Here is a 24,652-nt window from a genome sequence, read left to right as displayed (position 1 = left end):
GAAATCGCGTCACCAAGAAGGAATTGTGAGACGTAAATGAAGGTTGGCAGGCGTGTTTCTACATCTGAAAGATGATGTCTATTCATATCTCGCGCCAGTCGCATGAGAGTGACACTAATAGCACGACAATGAGGATGCAAAACATGTTTGCTTTAAATACACGCTGTAACGGTCACGAGCGTTAGTTACCTTTGAGACTGGACGTGTTGAGTTTACGTTAGTCGTGAATGTCTTTAAGGCGAGAAAGACGCCTTTATCGATATCTCATTGAGTTTGAATACATTTGCCGAGGTTGCATATTTAAATGATTAACATTGCAACATCACAGTTTAATGCAAGCTCGACATAAGGCATCGAAAATGTGAAATCTTGTTAAATTAATTACCAGTGTAACCGCCAGAATGTTGAATGTAAGCATGCACACTGCGGGAAGCTGGATATTCCTTCTGCGATAGCGCACAAAGACTTGGCAAAAATGTAGCCACTGTATATGTTTGCTGGCATGTTCAGAGAGAGAGAGAGCAGTGGAAGCGGACATTGCACTGCATTCTCACTCACAGTATTCACATTCCATTTATATATTGTAAGAACTTAATTTCATAAGTCGCTGGAACTGCGCGACCGTTACGGTCGCAGGTTCGAATCCTGCCTCGGGCATGGATGTGTGTGATGTCCTTAGGTTAGTTAGGTTTAAGTAGTTCTACGTTCTAGGGGACTGATGACCTCAGAAGTTAAGTCCCACAGTGCTCAGAGCCATTTGAATCATTTGTTGCCGTCTATCTTTCCCGTAGATGTTGTCTAAGACTTCTAGTATGATAAAAAGTTAGGTTACATATATTTGAATTTTTTTTTCAATTTTGATATATATATATATATATATATATATATATATATATATATGTATGTATGTATATATATTGTTTTTCATACTAGAATGTCGTGTTCCCAGTTTGGGACAGCTTTGCCACAGGAAACACGAAAGCGGTCAAAGACGTCCGTCTTCTGGTCGGCTCCTGATCGTTGTCAGAAGGAGGCTAGTTTTTGATTACGCAAAGGTTTCTATTATTTGGAAAAGAACAACACGGTTTTCTTTACGTAATCAGTATGAAATTTATCATCACCTAAGGGACCTTTAACAATGAACAATAAAAAAAAGCATTCGGAAATGAAATCATTAATAAATGGGGCAGCTATGAGTTGTATAGAAGACAAGGTGCGGCCTTCTGTCTGCGACCGTATGCCGCAGTATTCTCTGCTGTAGTAAAGGCTGTTTGGTATTTACAAAAACAATATGACATGGAGGTAAAACAAAATATAGGAAAAGAATAGAATAAGAAATCTGGTAAACACTAAATATATTCAAACAATTCTCATTAACAAGTTAGGGCTTATTTATAAACAGTATAACTTACATAAGTACTTTTGTAACTGTATGGTGCGATCAGACTTCAGCCTGCCCTGTGCTGTCTCCTTGGTTCACGTTTTTGCCACAAATTACAGTCATTACTTTTCTCCTTGGTTAAAGACAAGTCTTGCACCGTTCAACACCTTCATAACAATAACTTGCCGATTTACAGTTTCGAACATAAATTACTTGAATTTTATTAATTAATAATGTTGTCTGCACGCTGGCAAGACCGCTTATTTTTATAGCTTACAGTCGACCTTCTTTACGTTTTCACATTACAAGCAGAAGTACGATAAAATCTGAAGATCTACAAAAGTTTTTTTACTGTCATCTTTTATTTAGATCGAAGCGGAACGTCAGTTCAGCTTCTGTTAAAATGTTTCTTTGACTGCGCAATCGATGTAATAGCGTCCGCGCTAGGTGCGCATCTTTACGGTTACGTAAATTATATAAAACAAATGTCTTTCAAAGAATAGGTCTCATCTCATAAGTTGATCATTTAATATAGAGATAGGTGAATGCCTTTCCAAGGGTACTAACAGCTTTCATACTACGGAAATCCCAATAATATGACATACTGTCTGTGTAGTTTCTGTGTGTAAGCAAGCCACTTGATAACATCAGCTACTTCGCTGGTTGGAAATTCTCTTATTGCTACATGCATACTGTGCGGCTGATCCCGGCGGAAGTTCGAGTCCTCCCTCGGGCATGTGTGTGTGTGTGTGTGTGTGTGTGTGTGTGTGTGTTTTTGTGTGTGTGTGTGTGTGTTTGTCCTTAGGATAATTTAGGTTAAGTAGTGTGTAAGCTTAGGGACTGATGACCTTAGCAGTTAAGTCCCATAAGATTTCACAAACATTTGAACATTATTTTTGCTACATGGATTTGTTTATCGCCAAGCGCATTTGGTGAACAGAAGACTGTGTCTTGATGTAAAGTAGTTCGGATGTTTACTGTGTTCAAGGGTCTGAAGATAGTGTGATGTAATACCGAAATCGATTGCGGGCTAGGATGTCATTCCTATTACATAAAGATATCGCACCGTGGTAAGAATAGTGACACAACTAAAAAACACAGCATTTGAGAAAAACCGACTTAAAGACTCTATAAAACTGACAATAAATTGTAAAAGTTTCTCTCAAATGTCAGGTAAGTAGTTTTGACAATAAATTCCATTATATTCTACACAGCAGTATATGAACATTTACATTGTTCTCGTCGAAAGTGTGGTGTTGTCAGACAATTATTAATTATTTCTTGGAACTGTTGAAATGTCAGCTTAGAGAAATTATAAATGACTGTGCTAGTAAACCTCTTACGTTATTTGATTTTCAAACAGCTGAGAAAAACTGAACGTATTCAGACATTTCTCTCTTTACTTATTCTGATCATCACTAAACTGACACACAATATTTTTAACGCAACGCAATCTGACTTTCAATAATCCCCACAAAATAATGGCCCTAACTAACAATAACCTATACCTTGCATGAATCACTTACCTCACAAAATCTTCGTTACTCGAACTACTGCAATACAGCGAGCGCCAATACTGCCAGCTACATAAAAGATTCTAACAACTGAAGGCACTAAATACTGATAGGCATACTTAGCAAATGAAAGATTTTAATACAGAACAAGAAATGTATTTACCTTAATAGTATTCAAAAGTCATAATATATGTATATCAGTTCATGACATCCAGTCTTACAAATTTCCTTTTTTTGACGCACACACGTCCAGATCGTTCACTCATAATGACCTCTCAAAACATTGGCATCTCTCTCTCCACATCCACCTCTGCTGGCGGCTCACATCCAACTGCCCAACGCTACGCGCTGTTCACATCCAGCTGCCCAACACTACAGTAGCGAATATTCCAACAATGCCAACCATCCACAGACTGCACACAACACAGTCAGTGACTTTCATACAGAGCGCTATGTGGCGTTACCAACAAAGATCTAAACAGCCTACTTACACTGTGTCACTCTTCTTGCTTTTCCAAAACTATGTTGTTTTTGCTATGAGTCTTTTGTAAACTTTTGCCACTTTTCCATTAAAAATAATGTGTTTTTAACTTACTGTAATATAATAAGACTATCGAAACTCGATCACGCGAAATTACTACTTACGCTAGAATAAAAATCAAAACAAACTTGAAACTGTTTTATAAGAAAAATACAAAATACACGATTTAATAAGGAACATCAATTAGATCTGCAATTTAAGGAACACAATTTACGACAACGTAGTGTCATAAATGGCTTATGTAATATAGGAATACTTTTCGCCGATTCAATATGAACTTTTTTTAAGAAAATAAATTCCATTTTTTCCTTGTAAACTGCAATGCAGTATTTACAACAGCTGTAATCGTCAAAACAGTGTGAGTTCTTTCAGACTTGCATACACTGGGGTGTACGTTATAGACGTTGTATACACAGAGACGTTACAATAATGAATTAAATTTAAAACTAATTACATTCAGCTTATCTTATTCTGTGTGTGGTGAGCGTACTGTAAGACCTTCGGTACACACACCATCAGATTATTTGACTTGTCGCTGTAACGAAGTAGGCTAGTGTTAGGAATATGTCTCGTGGTCTTATCGTGACGTGTTTATCTTCTGCCGTTAGGTCAGACGATAGAAATGCCACTTGCACGCTTAGAGTAGCAGATTGACGGTGACCAACTTTAAACAGAACTTGATTAATTTTCACACACATTTATTAAAATAATAAAAATCATATATATTATGTAACTTGATTCTGGATGCTGTTGACAATGGACAATCTGAAGTTCCCTTGGTCTTGGTACGTTAATCTTATTCTCACATATCTCTGATACTTGCCAAAGTGTCTATTCATTTATCTTCATGGCTATGTATAGGAACATGATAATCTTATTAGATGCAGACTGAAACTTGACTATAGACTGCTGCAGACAAATGCAGACTGGTACAGACAGGTGCAGATTAATGCAGACTCGTACAGACTAATGCAGACTGACTTATTGGAGGTCTGTACACTTGTTATAATACCTCGAGCGTTTGGGTATCACTGCGCGAGTGTGATCCGCGAGGAGAAAAGGTTCTACGTTAGCAGCAATCTCATTGGCTGCGTTACTTATTAATACGCGGATCGGCGGAAGCAGAATTTGGTCCGTCTCTAAGGCAGCGCCATCTCGTAGTGCGGAGACGGACGAGCGCTGCGCCTGCGCTGTTGTGCTTAGCGGGGCGCGCTTAGTGGGAAAGTTGTGTACGCGCTGACTACGCGGAACTATGTACACAACACTGTGTCACACACAGAACGTGCCACCCTTCTTCAACACTTGCCAGTAGCTATGCTGAAACGACACTGTTCTTGCCGTGGCGATTCTTGAAGTAGCCGACAACTTCTACACATAACTGCCCTGAAGTGGACAAACTGTAAGAGAGAGATATGTCTTTTTCTCGAGCCTGTTGGTGCACTTCAGTTTTTCAGTGAAATAAAGATTTTTTTTTTTTTTTTTTTTTTTTTTTTTTTTTTTTTTTTTTTGTGCCACTGTTCTTGCTGGGGTGCGATATGGTAACAGCTGCCGTTCCATGATCTGCCGGGAGGTGGGTGTACGGGTGTACGGAGACATGTTGAAGTTTTCCGCTGGCGTGGTGCGTGGCACGTTTTGATTCGGCAGCCGAGGCGCCGGCAGTAGAAGCGGCAGCGGAGGCTGTCTACTCCAGTTTGTCGACGCTCTGCCGCGGCTCCCGGGGGAGATCTTCAACCCTCACCCCTCACCCCCTACGTGCGCCCGAGGGCCTCTGGCCCCCTACATTTTTTTTCAATCCCAATTTAATCTGAAATAATGTCAATAATTTTCAGCGGTCCCGGCCGACCGGTCCCACTAGCTAAGCCGGTTAGCGGCGCGCCGTATGTGAGCAGGGGGTGGATTTGGGGGGGGGGGGGGGGGGGAGAGAAGGCTTCGGCTTCTTAAAAACCCATCCCATCTCTGGCGCTGCGCCGCAAGCGTAGACCGCAGGCCGGCGGGGTCGAGGTGGTCTCTGCAGACCCGGAGATCGCAGCTAGGGGGAGAGGCCCGTCAGACGGCTAATGTCAATATTATCGCGATTCTATCCGGCCCGCTCCGCGGAAAACCGCCCCTCGCCCCCCTCGCGGCTGCCCGGCTGACAGCACCGCCAGATGTAATAGAGCGCCCACAATTTGACGCACGACATCGAATTTGCGTCCAATACACTTTATTTAGCTCGCCTGTCCGAGCTCCGGAGCAGAACTTAAAATGACAGCGCTGGTCCGCCGAGGTGGTTCGGCCGGGTCTCCCTCGTGGGAAGAAAGGGCGGCGTTCTGAAGTCCCCTCACACGATTCCTCCCGCTCTGTTAGATTCAATGGACTGGACGAGACAGAGGGCCATTCTTCGTACAGTCCTTCGTCGTCTCGTGTGACCCTTATCCTGAAGAAAGATAGCACATCCGTTTTTGCATCGATTACTAACGGCTGAACAATAGTACCAAAGAGAACAAGGTAGCTAATGTAACTATATCAATTTCTCGTGCAGCTATTAAAAAAAATATATAGATGCAAGGGATTTGGATTCTGAAATGCTAAGCATGCGGGGATCCAGCACTGGAAATCGACTCAATCCACACTCAGCAGAAAAATTTCACAAGTATATTTTATCCAAGCCATGTACATAAGGCACACGCTGGTAAACTGAGCGCTTTTAGTTATTAAGTTAGCACAGGTAGGGTAATTAATAAATTGTCTGAAAGCGCCAGTAAAACACATACAGTAACACGAAAATAATTTAAAGGCGCCGACGTAGAAAACAGGCAACCAGTCAATATAGCATCCAAAATTATTTAAAAGCGCCAACAGAAAATAGCAAAATAGCTTATGGGCGCTAACGAGTGAATCAGTAAACTTAACAACTGATAGAACCCGAACAAATGGTCCAGATGGCTCTGAGCACTATGGGACGTAACATCTGAGGTCACCCTAAAACTTAGAACTACTTAAACCTAACTAACCTAAGGACAACACACGCATCCATGTCCGAGGCAGAATTCGAACCTGCGACCGAGGCGGTCACGCTGTTCCAGCCTGAAGCGCCTAGAACCACTCGGCCACAGCGGCCGGCCGAACCCGAACAAAATTTACATCATACCCCACAGTGTCTCTGCAGCGCCAAAAGACAGGCCAGTAACAGACGAAGGTCGTCGCGCTCTGATCGTGAAAAGCTTCGTTCAGAAGCTGGTATGAACATTTTTCATTCGACACAGGTCCCAACAAGCCGACCGAACGAATACAGGCACAATAAAACAATTAGATTCTAGAGCCTTTAAAACAGGGAAATCCACAATATTACCACATATACTATGACATCGCAAGACAATTACATAAAATTTAAGAGATTGTACCAGTTTTGCACCTTTCCTCACAAATTAACAGCATAAATGAATTTATGAAATCTATGTTCCAGTAGTCAATTAAGGGGATAGATCAAGATAGAAATTTTTTAGCCTAATATTTATTGGCTTAAGATGTTCCTTAGAGAGTCTTTTTTTTTTTAAGATTCATTCATATACAATGTGCCATATACGTTAAAATTCGTTGAAACCACGATTTACTTCGTGGAGGGTCTGGTGCATCCGAGAGCTTGAATGCAACCGACGCAATACTGTAATAGTTACCGACGAAATAGGGGTTCTGTTAGTTTCGGACAGTATCACAGACGGAATTAATATCAATTAAAATATTTTTCTCTACAACATTTCTCTTCGTAACATGATTCGTTTATAATAAACAGTCTAAAAGGACGTGAATCTCTCTCGTCTGCTTAACTTGTCGTTTCACTAGTTTCTTTTTTTTTAATACGAAGTGATACTTGAGTGTTTGTAAACGACAAACAAACGTATTTATGTCGATAGAAAAGGTTCGAAAAGTAATACGAATCGTGCAAAAAACGCTTCGATTGGTAAGCGGAAGCCAGTTAGTCGACATAATTTCGTCAAAATGAGTGTGTTTTGACATCGGAGAAAAAAGACCAACGGTACATTGTTGGCATTGCCGATTAAAGGTTTGTTCAATTTCAATATATAGAAACAAGTTGAAACCTCAAACTCCTGTTTTCTTTTTAAAATAACATTTTTGAAGTTGGCGGGAGCTGTAACTCACGAAATATGCATGGAATTATATCACAGCTTCTTTTAACTTGTGAGTCGGCGTTTTTTTTTTTTCTACTGTAGTACGTAGGACTTTTGCGATTGCTTTAACTTAGATTTTTCGTGCATGTTTTTATGACTTTTTTGCCGAAAACATTGATTTTTATCTCATAGTGCCGCCATTTTGTTAAAATCCACGTATTACGTTAGATAATATCATCAGTTTCAAATCAGTTTTTGAAATTTTGTTCTACAGCGAAAGTCGTGGCGTTAAGAGCTCACAGCAATCTCGTTAGCACTTCGCAAAGGCCTTTCGTCGATATGTTCTCTGAGTGCAAGATTTTTAGTTAAAAAATACTTAATACAATCTTAAGGATGTGCACTAAACAACTACAGCAAGTTTTGTAATTTCTTTGTTATTTTATTGAAAAAAATCATGAATATCCATTCAAAAATCGAGCGTCACCGCAGTCTGCCCCCCTTAAGTACACGTCGTTCCCTTAGGTAGAGTCCGACACATTGAAACTTGAGTGCCAGCTTAGGCGGTTCAACGCGAGGTAGTTTATGGCAAGAATCGCCCAGGGGGTAAAATATTTACAGATAGACTTAAATCACAAAATGCCTCTGAGCACTATGGGACTTAACAGCAGTGGTCATCAGTCCCCTAGAACTTAGAACTACTTAAACCTAACTAACCTAGGCACATCACACACGTCCATGCCCGAGGCAGGATTCGAACCGACCGTAGCAGTCGCACGGTTCCGGACTGCGCGCCTAGAACCGCGAGACCACCGCGGCCGGCTTAAATTACAGGAACACAGACAAGTTACCGCCGGCACTCTCTTTGAAGTCTTAAATAAAAAGAACACAATAATCTGCCACGTTATACCGCGGTGGTTGATGCCGCATTTCTCAACGACCAATATAAGAACAGAAACGTAAATGACAGGACAGTGGAGCTCCCAAGAGCAGTATCAAGATTGTTTCACGCTAGTAGTATGTCACTCGCCTTTTTCACCCCGTTAAGATATAGTACAGTAGACGGGAGAGCACAATTAAATTCCCACATCCCGCTAGTTAATTAACAAGCTGGTAGCCACGTCCCGCCTCAGATATACGTTACGGAAACATTCAGGAAACATACTCACACTTACATATACTTAAAAAAAATTTGATTTAAAATTTTATAAAAAATGCTGAGTCCGCTTGTTAGCTGCTAATTCTCATTTATTGCGCGATGGCGGTTTCGCGATAATGAATCGGACATTCAGGTTAAATGTACAGTATACATACGAATCAGAGGTCGTTAAGTGCAAAATCTAATGATGCCTCTTACGAAGGAAATAGAAAAGTACTCATTTGGCTGGATTACTTTAAGCCATTAAGCCAATACGCTCTCCCAACGTTCTGTAACGCACATATACTGGCAACATCAGATGCAACGGATGTTGAAAGATTCATCAATAGTCTTAGATGATTACGGGTCAGCACTGAGGGACTTTCTAATTTGGACCTGGAAAATAGGGCGAATAAGCGGAAGAACACGAAATTGTGGTATCAGAATCCCGTAAATGTATTACGATAACAGCTTACAGGTGCTGAATGGTACTAAACAAACAGCTTTCTCGGTTGCGACGAGGAAATGACATCGCATGCAGACTCAGCCTTTAGTAAGTCTTGGCGGAAAACACAGGCAATGGGCCGATCTGCCACAAGAATATTAGCAGATGGCGGTAAAGTGCATATGGGTCGTATAGGACCGTGGCACCTTATTTTTCGAAGGCTCGGAGTCATTTTACAAATTAAATTAACAACTGAAGGTAAAGTGTACAATAACGACAAGCAGTATCGTATTTCCCACCTTCCCTTCATCTCCTTCCTACTCGCATTGTTTAATATTATCTGCATGTTTCTTTGCTTTTTATAGTCTTTCCATATATTTCTTCCATCTCCCTTTTTACTTAGGAATGACCTGCTACCTCAAATCACGGTATGGGTACAGTTGCTGCTCCGTTCTCCAGTGATTTCTTTAATTGCCCTACAGACGGTATCTGTCTTTACAATAGTCATTCTTTACATTTCTTCTCTAGCCATTCTTGCTGTGTCATTTTGTACCTTGTGTCAATGATATTTTTTATCCGTTACAACTTCAGTATTCCAATAAGCGTTCTCAAGTCGTCAGTGTCAAAAGCTTTTCTACAATTACAAATGCCGTAATCTACGTTTCTCTTTCTTCAACCAGATATGGAATATAAGTCGTAGCGTCAGTACCTCATGAAAGCACAACAGTGCGATATCAGTGCATTTACGCCAAACAGAAAATACCAAAAGGACCGTTCACTGCCTGAGGTGCTGTTCGGATTAGGATTTGCCATCATTATCGCGAGGCAGTATTGCGCCTAAGTACACGAGGCGGCGTGCTGAGCAGATAAAAACCTCTGATGGGGCGTAGGGGTTGCGGCATCGGGGTGTGCGCCAGGGTGGCTAATCCCACCACCGCAGCGCCAGATGGTGCGCCAGGGGTGGCCACGAGGAAACACCAGGCCACAATACCAGCATGCTGTCGCTCGCCCGAGGCCAGCCGCTGTGTTTGTATTGCGGCTGAGCTCTCAATAGGCAGAGTCGATGGCTGGCTTCGATGTGGCCGAGGGGAGGTTTTTTTATAGTCGGTCACCACTGCTGAAGATAGGGAAGGAAACTGTTGTAACGGCTCACAGCAACTGAAGCTATGGTAGCAACAATCTTATACTCTAGATCTCGATCCGAAAAACTTAAAGTCCTCTCGAAAAGGCCATAGAGTCCCAACGGTACCGACCGGTCGCTGTGTCGTCCTCAGCCCACAGGCGTCAATGGATGCGGATATGGAGGGGTTTGTGGTCTGCACACAGGTCTCCCTGCCTTGTCTCACTTTACGAGACCAAAGCCGCTACTTCTCAGTCAAGTAGCTCCTCAGTTTGTAGGAGAGGGTGCGCCCCACTTGCCGACAGCGCTCGGCAGACCGGATGGTCACCCATCCAATTGTTAGTCCAGCCCGACAGCGGTTAACTTCGGTGATATGACGGTAACCGGTATTACCACTGCCGCAAGGCCTTTGGCATTTCAATCCGAGGATAACATACACTACAGGCCATTAAAATTGCTACACCAAGAAGAAATGCAGATGATAAACTGGTATACAATGGACAAATATAATATACTAGAACTGATATGTGATTACATTCTCACGCAATTTGGGTGCATGGATCCTGAGAAATCAGTACCCAGAACCACCACCTCTGGCCGTAATAACGGCCCTGATAAGCCTGGGCATTGAGTCAAACAGAGCTTGGATGACGTGCACAGGTACAGATCCACATGCAGCTTCAACACTATACCGCATTTCATCAAGAGTAGTGACTGGCGTATTGTGACGAGCCAGTTGCTCGGACACCATTGGCCAGACGTTTTCAGTTGGTGAGAGATCTGGAGAATGTGCTGTACAGGGCAGCAGTCGAACATTTTCTGTATCCAGAAAGGCCCGTGCAGAACCTGCAACATGCGGTCGTGCATTATCCTGCTGAAATGTAGGTTTTCGCAGGGATCGAATGAAGGGTAGAGCCACGGGTCGTAACACATCTGAAATGTAACGTCCACTGTTCAAAGTGCCGTCAATGGGAACAATAGATGACCAAGACGTGTAACCAATGCCACGCCATACCATCACGCCGGGTGATACGCCAGTATGGCGATGACGAATACACGCTTCCAATGTGCGTTCACCGCGATGTCGCCAAACACGGATGCGACCATCATGATGCTGTAAACAGAACCTGGATTCATGCGAAAAAATGACGTTTTGCCATTCGTGCACCCAGGTTCGTCGTTGATTACACCCTCCCAAGCGCTCCTGTCTGTGATGCAGCGTCAAGGGTAACCGCAGCCAAGGTCTCCGAGCTGATAGTCCATGCTGCTGCAAACGTCGTCGAACTGTTCGTACAGATGGTTGTTGTCTTGCAAAGGACCCCATGTGTTGACTCAGGGAAAGAGACATGGCTGCACGATCCGTTACAACCATGCGGGTAAGATGCCTGTCATCTCGACTGCTGGTGATACGAGGCCGTTGGGATCCAGCACGGCGCTCCGTATTCCCCCTCTGAACACACCGATTCCATTTTCTGCTAACAGTCATTGGATCTCGACCAATGTGAGCAGCAATGCCGCGATACTATAAACCGCAATCACGATATTCTACAATCCGACGTTTCACTAGGCAACGCCGGTGAACTGCTGTTTGTGTATGAGAAATCTGTTGGAAACTTTCCTCATGTCAGCACGTTGTAGGTGTCGCCACTTGGGCGAACCTAGTGTGAATGCTGTGTTAAGCTAATCGTTTTCATATCACAGCATCTTCTTTCTGTTGGTTAAATTTCACGTCTGTACCACGTCATCTTCGTGGTGTAGCAATTTTAGTGACCAGTAGTGCAATTAGGCTGGAATCGATCACAACAGTTAGATTTAGACCACGGATGGGCAACCGGTGGTCCACAAGCTGAATCCGGCCCGTGATTGGTTTCAATCTGGCTCTCGGGAGAAATTTGTGGGGGAGAGGGAGATAGGTGTTCGTTCTGCACTTTGCACGAGACACTTTTTCGGACACGTCTTCGACCTAGAATCTCACTACTGTCTTCAGTGATGAGTCCCGCTACGAACTTTAGCCCCGATGATCGGCGAAGATGTGTGTGGAGATCCCCGGACAACGGTGGGATACCAGCCTGACTGTCGCCTGCAATACGGCCCGACAACCAGGAGTGATGGTCTGAGGAGCCATTTCATTTCATAGCAGAAGCCTTTTGGTTGTCATCGCGGCACACATACAGCACAGCAGTACGTCGGCGACATTCTACACCCCATTTTGTTGCCATCCTGGGCTTGCGTTTCATCAAAATAATGCCCGTCCGCACACGTACACAGTTGGTACTGCTTGTTTTCTTGATTGCCCAAATCTGCCCTGGCCACCAAAGTCGCCGGATCGCTCACCATTCAGAGCGTTTGGGCCGCTCGGGATTAGCCGGGCGGTCTGCGGCGGCGCTACAGTCGTGGACTGTGCAGCTGGTCCCGGCGGAGGTTCGAGTCCTCCCTCGAGCATGGATGTGTGTGTTTGTCCTTAGGATAATTTAGGTTAAGTATTGTGTAAGCTTAGGGACTGACGAACTTAGCAGTTAAGTCTCATAAGATTTTACACACATTTGAACATTTTTGAATGAGAACGTTTGGAGCATTATTGGCATGGCTCGCCTACCAGATAGGTTCAAATGGCTCTGAGCACTATGCCACTTAACTTCTGAGGTCTTCAGTCGCCTAGAACTTAGAACTAATTAAACATCACTAATCTAAGGACATCACACACATCCATGCCCGATGCAGAATTCCGCCTGGTTCCAGACAGTAGCGCCTAGAACCACACGGCCACTCCAGCCGGCACCAGCTAGGCATTCTGACGATCTAACCCGACAGTTGGAAGTAATTTGGCACTATTTCCCGCAGGAAGACATCCAACAACTCTTTATCGATCAATGCCAACCCTCTGAAGCCCTTTCTCGTGAATAAATCATCCAGTTTTTGGAAATTGTAATCATTCGTTTAGCTGTACGTCTACATCACATCTACCGTTTTCCGTTCCATTCGGATGATTCCTTCGTGGTCCGTCCTTTTTTGTTTCACAGTCTATTACATAACAAGTGTATGCCGAAATATCTTACATAATCGGAAGTGAGAAAGTTAAAGGTGTTGTAAATCCAACCTTACTGGCGCAGCTCTCAGGTGGGACTGGTACCAGTTGATTATTTACACGTGGGTTTTGTACGAGTTCCCTATGTGTTGAGAGGCCAGCGGCGGACCTGAGCTATTTAGCAGACCAGCCTTCCGCCTCCCCCCTCAGCTGCCGCCAGCTGCCGACCGGAGAGCCAGACGTAGCGGAAGCTGATCGGCCGCGACTTTCTCGTTTAGGGGCCTCAAATATTGATCGCGCCGAGCTGGAGGAAAACGCACAGTGGAGTCGAGTCGAGAGCAGGCGCGGCCACGACGTACGTGCATGTGTCAGGAGTGTGTGGAGCGGGAGAGGAGAAGGAGATGGGGGGAAGAGAGAGAGAGAGAGAGAGAGACGGGGGTGGGTAGGAACACAGGGCACTGCCGTCAGCCAAACAAATATATTGCACGCGCGCGCTCCTCGCAACTTGTTCATATTTCAGCCTAAGAGGGATGATTCCAGACGGGACGGCGAATTTCGCTCCTCAAAAACATTGAGCTGATTACGCCGTCGTCCCCTTTCCTCCCTCCCTCCACTAAAAGCTAAAAATCTAATCTCGCCCTTTCGGCACAGCCTGGCCCGAGCATTCCCGAGGAAAATGGGAAACGCAGTTTGTCCGGTTTAATGTTGTTTCCCTCCATTAAACATTTATTCCATTACGTCTTGCGCCGGCCCCGAGCTCCGGCGCGCAGCTTAAAACTGGGAATATTGCTGCCGCCGGAAGGCGAGGTGAGGCGGTGTGGTGTTACTGGGGCAGGAGCCGCCGGACACACGTACGCAGATTGCGGCGCCGCACCCGGTCGATGCTCGCGTCATCAGCGCCGGCGGCAATCTGCCGTCGACCGTCCGCGGAAATCCGAGGCGGCCGTCCAATGTCATTACTGGACTCTCCCCTCCTTGCCCTTCACAGGTAATCCACCTCCAGGCCTCGTCAAATTAAGTCCGCAAAAGGTACGGGACACTGCAGGTGTACGTGTACGGGAAGCATTTATCCAATACTCTTCAGATTTGTCCCACATGTTTCGCAACAGTAAAGGAAATACTTATCTCCAGTCTTGCGAAACTTTACGTTACCCAGCCGCTTTCTTGTCAACACAGCTCCCGCAAGCTAGGTACCATACGACGTACCTCGTAATTAACGGAGTGCCTGCAGTTATATACAAACCGATTTTGCAAAATGGGGACAAAGTGCAAGAAACGATCCCTTAGAAGATAAGGAGCACAAAAGGTCATATTGACATCTAGCTGCGTTCCAAGGGAAGTACGACCACTTGACGGTGGAAATAAAAGAATCTTTGACGCCGGCCGCTGTGGCCGAGTGGTTCTAGGCGCTTCAGTTCGGAACCACTCTGCTGCTACGGTCGCAGGTTCGAATCCTGCCTCGGGCATGGATGTGTGTGATGTCCTTAGGTTAGTTAGGTTTAAGCAGTTCTAAGTCTAGGGTACTGATGACCTCAGATGTTAAGTCCCATAGTGCATAGAGGCAATAAAATAAGGGTAATCAGAGCTCGCACGGAAAGGTGTAGGTACTAGTTTTTTTCCGCACGCTCTTCGAGAGTGGAACAAAAAGAGGATTATTGTGAAGGTGGTTCGACGAAACCACTGCCAGGCACGTGTCACTTGCAGATTATCCATTAAAATACAGATGTAGATTAATTAATAACTGTACTCTTTAGCATAACACGTGTGAGACAGGTGACCGCGTTCTCGTCATAGACGGGCCAATAGGGCCCGACCGACCGCTGTGTCATCCTATGACGATGGCGTCATGTGGACTATTTGTGTTGTCGCGTTAATGGCATCGTACACATGGAATGGTAATTCCGTAGTCTGTCTGCTGCTAGTCTCCAACCAACGTCGCAGGATGACAGGGAATGTTGCATGTAGTCGATGACTTATCCTCGGATGGTAGGCGCAGATGTGAAGCGGTTCGAGGTGCTCGGTGCACAATGTTGCGATGCTTCCTTGTGGTAGTCAGATTTGGCCGAGTGAAATCTCGATGCAACATTGGCACGATCGAATACCTCCAAAAATCTGGATAGAGGACTATTCAGCCCACCGGCTACATGGAGGCCGACTATGATGTCAAGTGCTGATAAAGCTGTTTCACACGAGTACGCGGCATCAGTGTGCTGTTCAGTGATCTGATGCATTTCACGCACCTCATGTACCCTACCGCGCCGGATAACAACACTGATGTGCTGCTGTTGTACCTTTCACAGAGAATTGCTGCTGGCCAGCCAGGCAGCTAGAGAATTTCGTAGTTTCAGGCTTCGTTTCCAGTCTAAAAACTTAACTACCTTGTGCTGATTTCTTATTACTTAAATGCACCATAGATTCTAATGACGGTCAAAGCGTAAAGCTATGTCAAATCAGCAACGTACATACCCGCCGATTGTGTGTACTTGTACGAAGTTACATTGACATCCGACCGTGTCTTCTGTGTGCTGCACTTTTTTTTGTCAGGCAGTGTATTTGGAGTGTGGTATCTTATTTGGCTCGCACCGTATAGAAAATTCCTTCTTCAAAGCCCAGCTGTGCCGCCAACAGAAAGAGGTCTGCCGGAAATCGGTCGGATACAGTGTCCTGCACGGAGCTACAGTGCTAACGAGCACGAGTGCCGAACCGGTGCGGTGGCGGTGGCGCAGCTGTGAAGTGGAGTGGCCCTCTAGAACAGGCAGCAGGGGAACGCAGGCAGCAGCAGTTAAGCTGCACTGCGGTGCGGCGAGGCTGTGGAGGGCCCAGTCAGTGAGCAGGGCAGGCAAACACGGCCGACAACAACAGGGGGGAGGGGGGGGGGGGGGTCTCGCCACTCCAGACGGCTGGGTGCCTCCCCCCCTCCCCAATCCCTACCTCCCTCGCGAGCAGTCGACACGGGTGGCGACGCGTCGCGACAAAACGCATTCACTGCGCTCAAACACACACAGCCCTTCTCTCGCTGCCCCAGCTCCCCGGGGTGTGATATGCGCCACCGAAAGCTTGCCCAGTGGAGCGTTCGCGCGGTTTGTGCAGATCAGCGACCCGGCTCCTATTCTACACACACACACACACACACACACACACGTCAACGCACTTACGAATACATTACCAGGGCTAGTTTCTCGCTGTGGTTAAATCTGTGATTTCCGCTACGCAAGATACAAATAAACAGTGACAGAGGCGGTGGTTCGTACGGAGTTCGTACGGGATCAAACTGCTCAGGTCATCTGTCCCTAGGCTTACAAACTACTAATCTAACTTAAACTAACTTAAACTAAGAACAACACACACACTGGGGTACGTGCTTTTTTTTGTGGTCGTATTGTGGTGATCATTGACACTGAAAGGAAGTCTGTCTAAAGCTACTGTAACGTAAATTTGAGTTTGTGCTACTGCTTTGGCGAGACTTTTCGGAACGAAGTACTGTCGCAGTATGTAGTTTTGATATAAATTTATTAAATTTTATTAGGTGTATTCGCGGTTGTCAACGTGGATTACCATCAGCTGTATGATGGAATGACGCCAATGAAAATAGATTCCAGACCGGGAGTCGAATCCGGATTTCCCGCTTGTCCCGAGCGGTTCCCGTACCGTTTAGCTATCGATTCACTACTTACGGCCAGACCCAAACTTTCATGTGTCTACATCCTGTACTCGTAAATCGATTATGCTTGCATGTCCGAAGGAACTTTACATTGTAAACCGCACAATAACCCTGGGTTCGGTGTGGGATGTCAAGTAGGGTGAATGGACTGCTGTGACCTGGTATGGGGTTGTGAACTACTGAGGGCTATGGCGGGACGAAGCCTCTCCGTCGTTTCTAGGGTCCCGGTTTAATACAATACAATACAATGCAATGTGTACACAACCTGTACTCCTGCATTCATCATTTACACTACTGGCCATTAAAATTGCTACACCAGGAAGAAATATAGATGATGTACGGGTATTCATTGGACAAATATATTATGCTAGAACTGACATGTGATTACACTTTCACACAATTTGGGTGCATAGATCCTGAGAAATCAGTACCCAGAACAACCACCTCTGGCCGTAATAACGGCCTTGATACACCTGGGCATTGAGTCAAACAGAGATTGGATGGCGTGTACAAGTACAGCTGCCCATGCAGCTTCAACGCGATACCACAGTTTATCAAGAGTAGTGACTGGCGTATTGTGACGAGCCAGTTGCTCGGCCACCATTGACCAGACGTTTTCAGTTGGTGAGAGATCTGGAGAACGTGTTGGCCAAGGTAGCAGTCGAACATTTTCGGTATCCTGAAAGGCCCGTACAGGACCTGCAACATGCGGTCGTGCATTATCCTGCTGAAATGTAGGGTTTTGCAGGGATCGAATGAAGGGTAGAGCCACGGGTCGTAACACATCTGAAATGAAACGTTCACCTGTTCAAAGTGCCGTCAATGCGAACAAGAGGTGACCGAGACGTGTAACCAATGGCACCCCATACCATCACGTCGGGTTATACGCCAGTATGGCGATGATGAATACACGCTTCCAATGTGCGTTCACTGCGATGTCGCCAAACACGGATGCGACCATCGTGATGCTGTAAACAGAACCTGGATTCATCTCCTGTCTGTGATGCAGCGTCAATGGTAAGCGCAGCCACGGTCTCCGAGCTTATAATCCATGCTGCTGCAAACGTCAACTGTTAGTGCAGATGGTTGTTGTCTTGCAGATGTCCCCCATCTATTGACTGAGGGAGCGAGACGTGGCTGCACGATCCGTTAGAGCCAAGCGGATTAGATGCCTGTCATCTCGACTGCTAGTGATACGAGGCCATTGGGATCCAGCACGGCGTTCCGTATTACCCTCCTGAACCCACCGATTCCATATTCCGCTAACAGTGATTGGATCTCGACCAACGCGAGCAGCAATGTCGTGATACGATAAACCGCAATCGCGATAGGCTACAATCCGACCTTTTATCAAAACGGAAACGTGATGGTACGCATTTCTCCTCCTTACACGAGGCATCACAACAACGTTTCACCAGGCAACGCCAGTGAACTGCTGTTTGTGTATGAGAAATCGTTTGGAAACTTTCCTCGTGTCAGTACGGTGTAGGTGTCAGCAGCAGCGTCAACCTTGTGTGAATGCTCTGAAAAGCTAATCATTTGCATATCACAGCATCTTTTTCCTTATCTTCGTGGTGCAGCAGTTTTAATGGCGAGTAGTATATATTGCCGTAGAGCTGAGACACTAAACTTGAAAGCCGTTTGCCCGGTGTCGGCTTTTAAATAGGATATTGCAGTGCCTGTGTTATTCCGAATTACTATGCAAAGTACCTTGAGACATGCATGCATGCCCAAAGGAACTGGCACTGTGGCGACTACAACACTTATGAAATACATTAAATGTTTTGGTAATTCCGAATATGGACAACCATCAGCTGTAGAATGCAATGACAATGAAAACTTGTGGCGGACCGGGACTCGAACCTAGCTTTCCCGCTTATCGCGAGTTGCCGCCGTACCATTTGCCTATCCGTGCACGACTCACGACTAGACCCAAATTTCCACATGTCGTCAACCGTATGTCTACAACCTGTACTCGTCCGCAGCTCGTGCGGTAGCGTTCTCTCTTCCCACGCCAGGGTTCCCGGTTCGATTCCCGGCGGGGTCAGGGATTTTCTCTGCCTCGTGATGACTGGGTTTTGTGTGATGTCCTTAGGTTAGCTAGGTTTAAGTAGTTTTAAATTCTAGGGGACTGATGACCATAGATGTTAAGTCCCATAGTGCTCAGAGCCATTTTGAGCCAACCTGTACTGGTACATACATTATGTATATTCCTGTACACGTGAGACATTTTACTTGAAATGCGATTGCATGCATGTGTGCAAAGGCACTTTGCATCGTAATTCAGAATAACACAGGCACTGGACTATTGTATGAGCGAAATTGGTGAGACGTTGGCTGTGGTTCCCTTGATAGTATGGAGGAATGACGAGCGATTTGGTGTGTGTTTGCAGCGCTAGCTGCCAGATAAATGTGAAAGACTTTGGCCTGACGGAGCACACGTTTTGCAGGTGTGGTTCCAGAACCGGCGCGCCAAGTGGAGGAAGGCGGAGCGCCTCAAGGAGGAGCAGCGCAAGCGAGAGGAGCAGGAGAGGGGCAAGAGGGACCCCGACAAGGACGCCCTCGACGTCGACAAGGTCAGTCCGAGCTCTGACTGAAACCACTCGTCTCTCCGTGCTTCACACCAAGCAACCCAATCCCTCAGCCACAGCGCTCTACTGTGGCCGCCTCAGCCGCCAGTGGCGTAACTGTGCTGCCCACAGTAGGGTGCGACCGCTGGCTGTTTGCTCCTCGTGAGGTGCCTCTTACGGGAGGAAGACATTTTTACCAGTTTTAATAAATTATTGTCTCTTATTGATGTTTTCACGATAGTTAGGAAGTGCTGTAGTCCGTAGCCGGCCATGAGTCGGAGAGCATTTCCCGCGCTGGGTGGGTAGGTGACGAAGCGACCACGTGTCGCGCGTAGTGGGGTGGGGCTCGGCGCTGGACCGTGGCAACAAGCGTCAGCCTGCGAAATATACATGACGGGAAGTACCGCCATCTTGGCGCCAAAGTCACCGATTTTGTTTGTTTATGTTTAATAATTAGTCATTTATGACAACATGAATACTAGGAGGAGCCTCTGGATGTTTAAAGCTATTTATCACAATTTTGCCTCGTTAAAATTCACACCCGCTCATTAACAAATGCATATCTTAGTAAGTACGAACTTGATCGGAGATCCACGAACTGTGACGAAACTAGTAAGAGATACGGACTGCACGCCAAAGTCGGCGGTCGGCGTTAAGAGCTCTTCCTGTCTTGTTCGGTGGAAGCCATGCTCTCGGTTACGAGTAGTTTGTGACATGAGTGTTTCATTATTGATCCAATAGGAATAAAAGTGATATTACGGCATTCTGAATGTTAATTTCGAGTAAATAGGTACCCCAAAGTTGATCGACAGCAATTTCAGATAATTAGCTTCCACCGACAGAGACGTCCAATGCGCCAATGAAGAATCTGCACGGGACGACATTTACGAGAGCTGCACCGTGCACAGGTAACAGTAAATCCGATGACACCAAGGCGGATCAGGGAAGGTCCGACTTACACTCGCAAATTCCGGGTGGAAATGCTGACCAGTATTACTGTACATCACATATACCACCCTCTACGGACTCGCGGCGAAGCTGAGTAATAACAGTATCAGTTTAGAAGCGAGGTGATCTTGCATCCTGGAGTGCAACACCCTTTCCTTTGTGACGATGTACTTTCCTCTAGCTTGGAGTAGGTTGGTAGCAACTCTCCTGAAACCTGAATCACAAGTGCCTCTTTTTTCGTACGAAGTTATGACAGCTTTCGACAAGGGATCTCAAACGGATTCCATATTTGTAGATTTCCAGAAGGTTTTTGAAACTGTTCGTCACACTCGCATTCAAATGAAAGTGCGTGCCAGTGGCGTATCGTTACAGTTGTACTACTGCAATCGTGATTTCCTGTGAGAAACGTCACAGTTTCTAGTAACTGACGGAAAGTCATTGAGTAAAAGAGAAATGATGTCTGTGACTTTTATCCACAGTGGACGCTGTCGAATTCTGTGACTGTTCCTTTACAGGGTGTTGAAAAATATCCGCTACCAGACACAATAAAAGGTTATTTATTTGTCACACGACCGGTTTGGAGCTTGCGCCCATCCTCAGGTGTTCATACATTCATGTACATGTTTATATTGTTGGAGATCAGTGTATAAATACAAAAAAAATTATTTGCTGGTGACTACACAGATACAAGTGGGACAATTCTAAGTCGTAAGGCAGCATTTGACGAAAATATATCTGTACTTACATAGAGATGAAGCACCATATAGATCTAAGTTCTCCGACAAAAAAGTGAATCTAAAAAATTTCATAATGTGTATCAAGAAACGTCGCAGCTTTTTAAATTTCTATATATGCAATACCGTTGCACTTGCTGTGGCTAAGTTCTTCGACCATAACCTACAAGTATCTGTAAGAGTAATATCTTTACATATGCTACATTTAAGTTCTTTGACCGCAGCCCACATGTTTGTACTCTTATATAAACATAGTGTATTTCACGAGTGCACATCAAAATAGTGAAATATGAAGTTATACTTGGTAAAACTGAAATATGGATGTGGAAATGCCAATAAGTGTGTAACTAAGTGGCAAAACTATCACCACAGCATAACTGTAATAATGGTGCTTCATCTTTATGTAAGTACAGATATATTTTCGTCAAATGCTGCTTTACGACTTACAATTGTCCCACTTGTATCTGTGTAGTCACCAGCAAATAATTTTTTTGTATTTATACAGTGATCTCCAACAGTATAAACATGTACATGAATGTATAAACACTTGAGGATGGGCGCAATCCCGAAACCGGTTGTGTGACAAATAAATAACCTTTTATCGGAACTGGTAGCGGATATTTTTCAACACTCTAATGATGTCTGTCCTTCCCGAAGTTAGTATTCAAGGCCCTCTGCTGTTCCTCATCTACATATACGGTTTAGCAGACAATCTGAGGCGCACTCTTAGTATGCAGATGATGTTGTCCTGTTCCTTCTAATAAAGTTATCAGAAAATCAAAACGAATTTCAAAATGATTTACACAAGATATTTCGACGGTCTGAAGGGGCAGTTGACACTAAAAAATAAAAAGTATGAAATTATCCACGTGAGTGCCAAAAGGAATCCGTTAAATTTAGCTTGGACCATGAAACACACAAATTTACGCTGCCAGTTCAAATAAACCCTAAGGATTGCAATTACGAACAACTTAAATTGAAACTGTCACACAGAAAATGTTACGGGGAAGAAGAACAGAAGACTGCGTTCTACTGACAAAACATGTAGAAGATGTTTCAGGGCGATTTCCCATGCCGCCTGATGCATATGTCGAAGGTGTAGATAGATCCCAATAACTTACGTTCCTGACGACGAAATTCCTCCTCCTTTCTCCACCTCCCCTACCTACCCAACTCTCCCCCATCTCCCTCCCAGGACAACCAATGAAGCCTAATTTATATACACAGTAACGCAAATTAAATAATGTACCACGAAGGAATTTTCCGAATGGGACGCAAGTACATACACTGATGCAGAGACACAGACAAAGAAATGATCGTAATTTCAGAAAAAATCGACGATTTATTCAAGAGAAAGCTTCACAAACTGAGGGAATCAATAACGCGTTGGTCCACCTCTGGCCCTTGCGACGATCACTTCTGGTTGTCGACCCGTATACTGTGCTACACTCAGGAAATTAAAAAAAAAAAAAGAATACAGTGTGTTCGTGGCCATAAGAATTCAAACGAACTTCTTCATCTCCACGACAATGCAAGACCTCACACAAGTCTGCACGCCCGAGAAGAGCTCACAAAACTTCATTCCTCATCCACCTTATATCTTTCGACTTCCATCTCTTTGACGCAGTGTAGGATGCACTCCGCGCTCAGTAACGTCGCGTAAAGCTGTCCCGTTGAACGGAGACAATATTGAAAAATATAGTTTTGTAGCCAGAGGAGTGGGGAATAATATGGTGTATTGAAATCCCGAATAAAGCCAACCTGCTTATTGAAAGGGCTTGTAAAACTGCTAAGAAAAGTCTAGTTGTTTCATTTTTATTTGAGAGTGGCACTTGGTTTAAAAATGGGCCTCGTATTAAGAACAGTAAATAAAACCAGGGCATTGATTATTGAACGAATCATGCACTTTCATCACCGTGCCACGTGCCCGTAACGCCAAGTTACAGTATTCAGTGTCGCGGTGGGCAGTGGTCTTAATGTTGTGGCCCACCAGCGTGGGTGGAAGACGGGGCAGTCCGTCGCGTAGTTAATTACTATTAGTGCGCCAGAATTAAGATCTCCCCCGGCCGCAGGAGACGGCTGTTGCCGCGTGTAACAGCAACTCCTTGTCCTCATCTGCTAAGATGTTAGCAGCTGCGGCTGTGGCGCATTCATTTTAATTAGCGCCCTAAATTATTCCAAGATTCGAAGACGATAATTCTCGCGCAAAACTTGCTGCGGCGCCATATTTCAGACTGCTCGCACTTCACGTGATTAACCCCGGGAGCGACCGCAGCGCCGCGCGCGGATTAATTCTGCGGAGGCGTCCCTGTCGGCCAAGAGCGCGTACTCGGCTAAGTGGCTGCTTACACGCCATTTACCGCCGCCGTAACTCACGCCCGCTTTATGTACTCGCGACGCCGGGACTCGAATATCAGCGGCGCCCGCGTCGTTCATTAGCTCGCGGGACGTATCCATTACTTTCGCCCGCGGACTCTCCGGGAAAGACGAGATTAGCCGTTATTCTCTGTGCTGGCAGTACTGAAGCTCAGTAGCGCCGAACGCAGTGACTAGACTGTTCTTTCCTCGGTCGGATGAACTTCAGTATTTTAGTTGCACCAGTTCTCCGGGGATTTCTTCTACGGCTATACTGTCGGCCATTAAAATTGCAACATCAGGCATGATGAAATGTTACTTATCACCCATGTACGTTATAGTAGCAGAGTACATGATTAAATCAGTAGGTAATTTAGGGCTATATAGGGGGTGAAATTCTGTGCGCAGGGCTGCCAATTCAGGCAGCAACAGCGGTTCTAAGCCGCTTGAGCACAGAATCGAACAGTACTTGGACGACTGATACGGATGCGTCATTCCATGCTGATCTTAGCCTAAGTCCATCAACAGTAGTGGCTAGTTCAAAAATGGCTCTGAGAACTATGGGACTTAACTTCTGAGATCATCAGTGCTCTAGAACTTAGAACTACTTAAACCTAACTAACCTAAGGATGTCACACACGTCCGTATCCGAGGCAGGATTCGAACCTGCGACCGTAGCGGTCGCTCGGTTCCAGACTGTAGCGCCTAGAACCGCTCGGCCACCCCGGTCGGCAGTAGTGGCTAGTGAGTGGTGGCATGCCAGTCTCCTGGCAACCCCATTGTTAGGTTTTTGAGTGAGTGACAGAATTGGAGAATGTGCTCACTGGAACGACGTACTTAGGACATCAAGGGGGAAGTGTAGTCTTGCTTTATCTTGCGCAGACAACTTACGGGAATACAGGCAGGTGACGTTTTCGACAACTGCTGATGTTTCGATAGATGAACACCCCCACATTTTCAAGGCACATATGCAACGACAGAATTCTGTGCATTTCCTCTAATGGCCGGCCGCGGTGGTCTCGCGGTTCTAGGCGCGCAGTCCGGAACCGTGCGACTGCTACGGTCGCAGGTTCGAATCCTGCCTCGGGCATGGATGTGTGTGATGTCCTTAGAT

At 45.4% G+C, this 24,652-nt stretch overlaps 1 protein-coding gene across 1 annotated transcript in view; it reads left to right on the top strand.

The window, feature by feature from the left end:
- LOC126336765 (homeobox protein OTX1 A-like) overlaps window positions 1–24,652 on the top strand; it is a 384,863-nt gene that overhangs the window by 213,977 nt on the left and 146,234 nt on the right. The window contains exon 5 of the mRNA XM_050000775.1: window positions 19,382–19,507. Coding sequence (XP_049856732.1) covers window positions 19,382–19,507 — 126 coding nt within the window. The remainder of the gene's footprint in view (window positions 1–19,381; window positions 19,508–24,652) is intronic.

This window comes from Schistocerca gregaria, chromosome 2 (assembly GCF_023897955.1).
Source record: "Schistocerca gregaria isolate iqSchGreg1 chromosome 2, iqSchGreg1.2, whole genome shotgun sequence".
In the NCBI taxonomy this organism is placed as follows: domain Eukaryota; kingdom Metazoa; phylum Arthropoda; class Insecta; order Orthoptera; family Acrididae; genus Schistocerca; species Schistocerca gregaria.
Note: the sequence above shows the minus strand (reverse complement) of the source record. Positions and strands in the feature narration are given on the sequence as shown.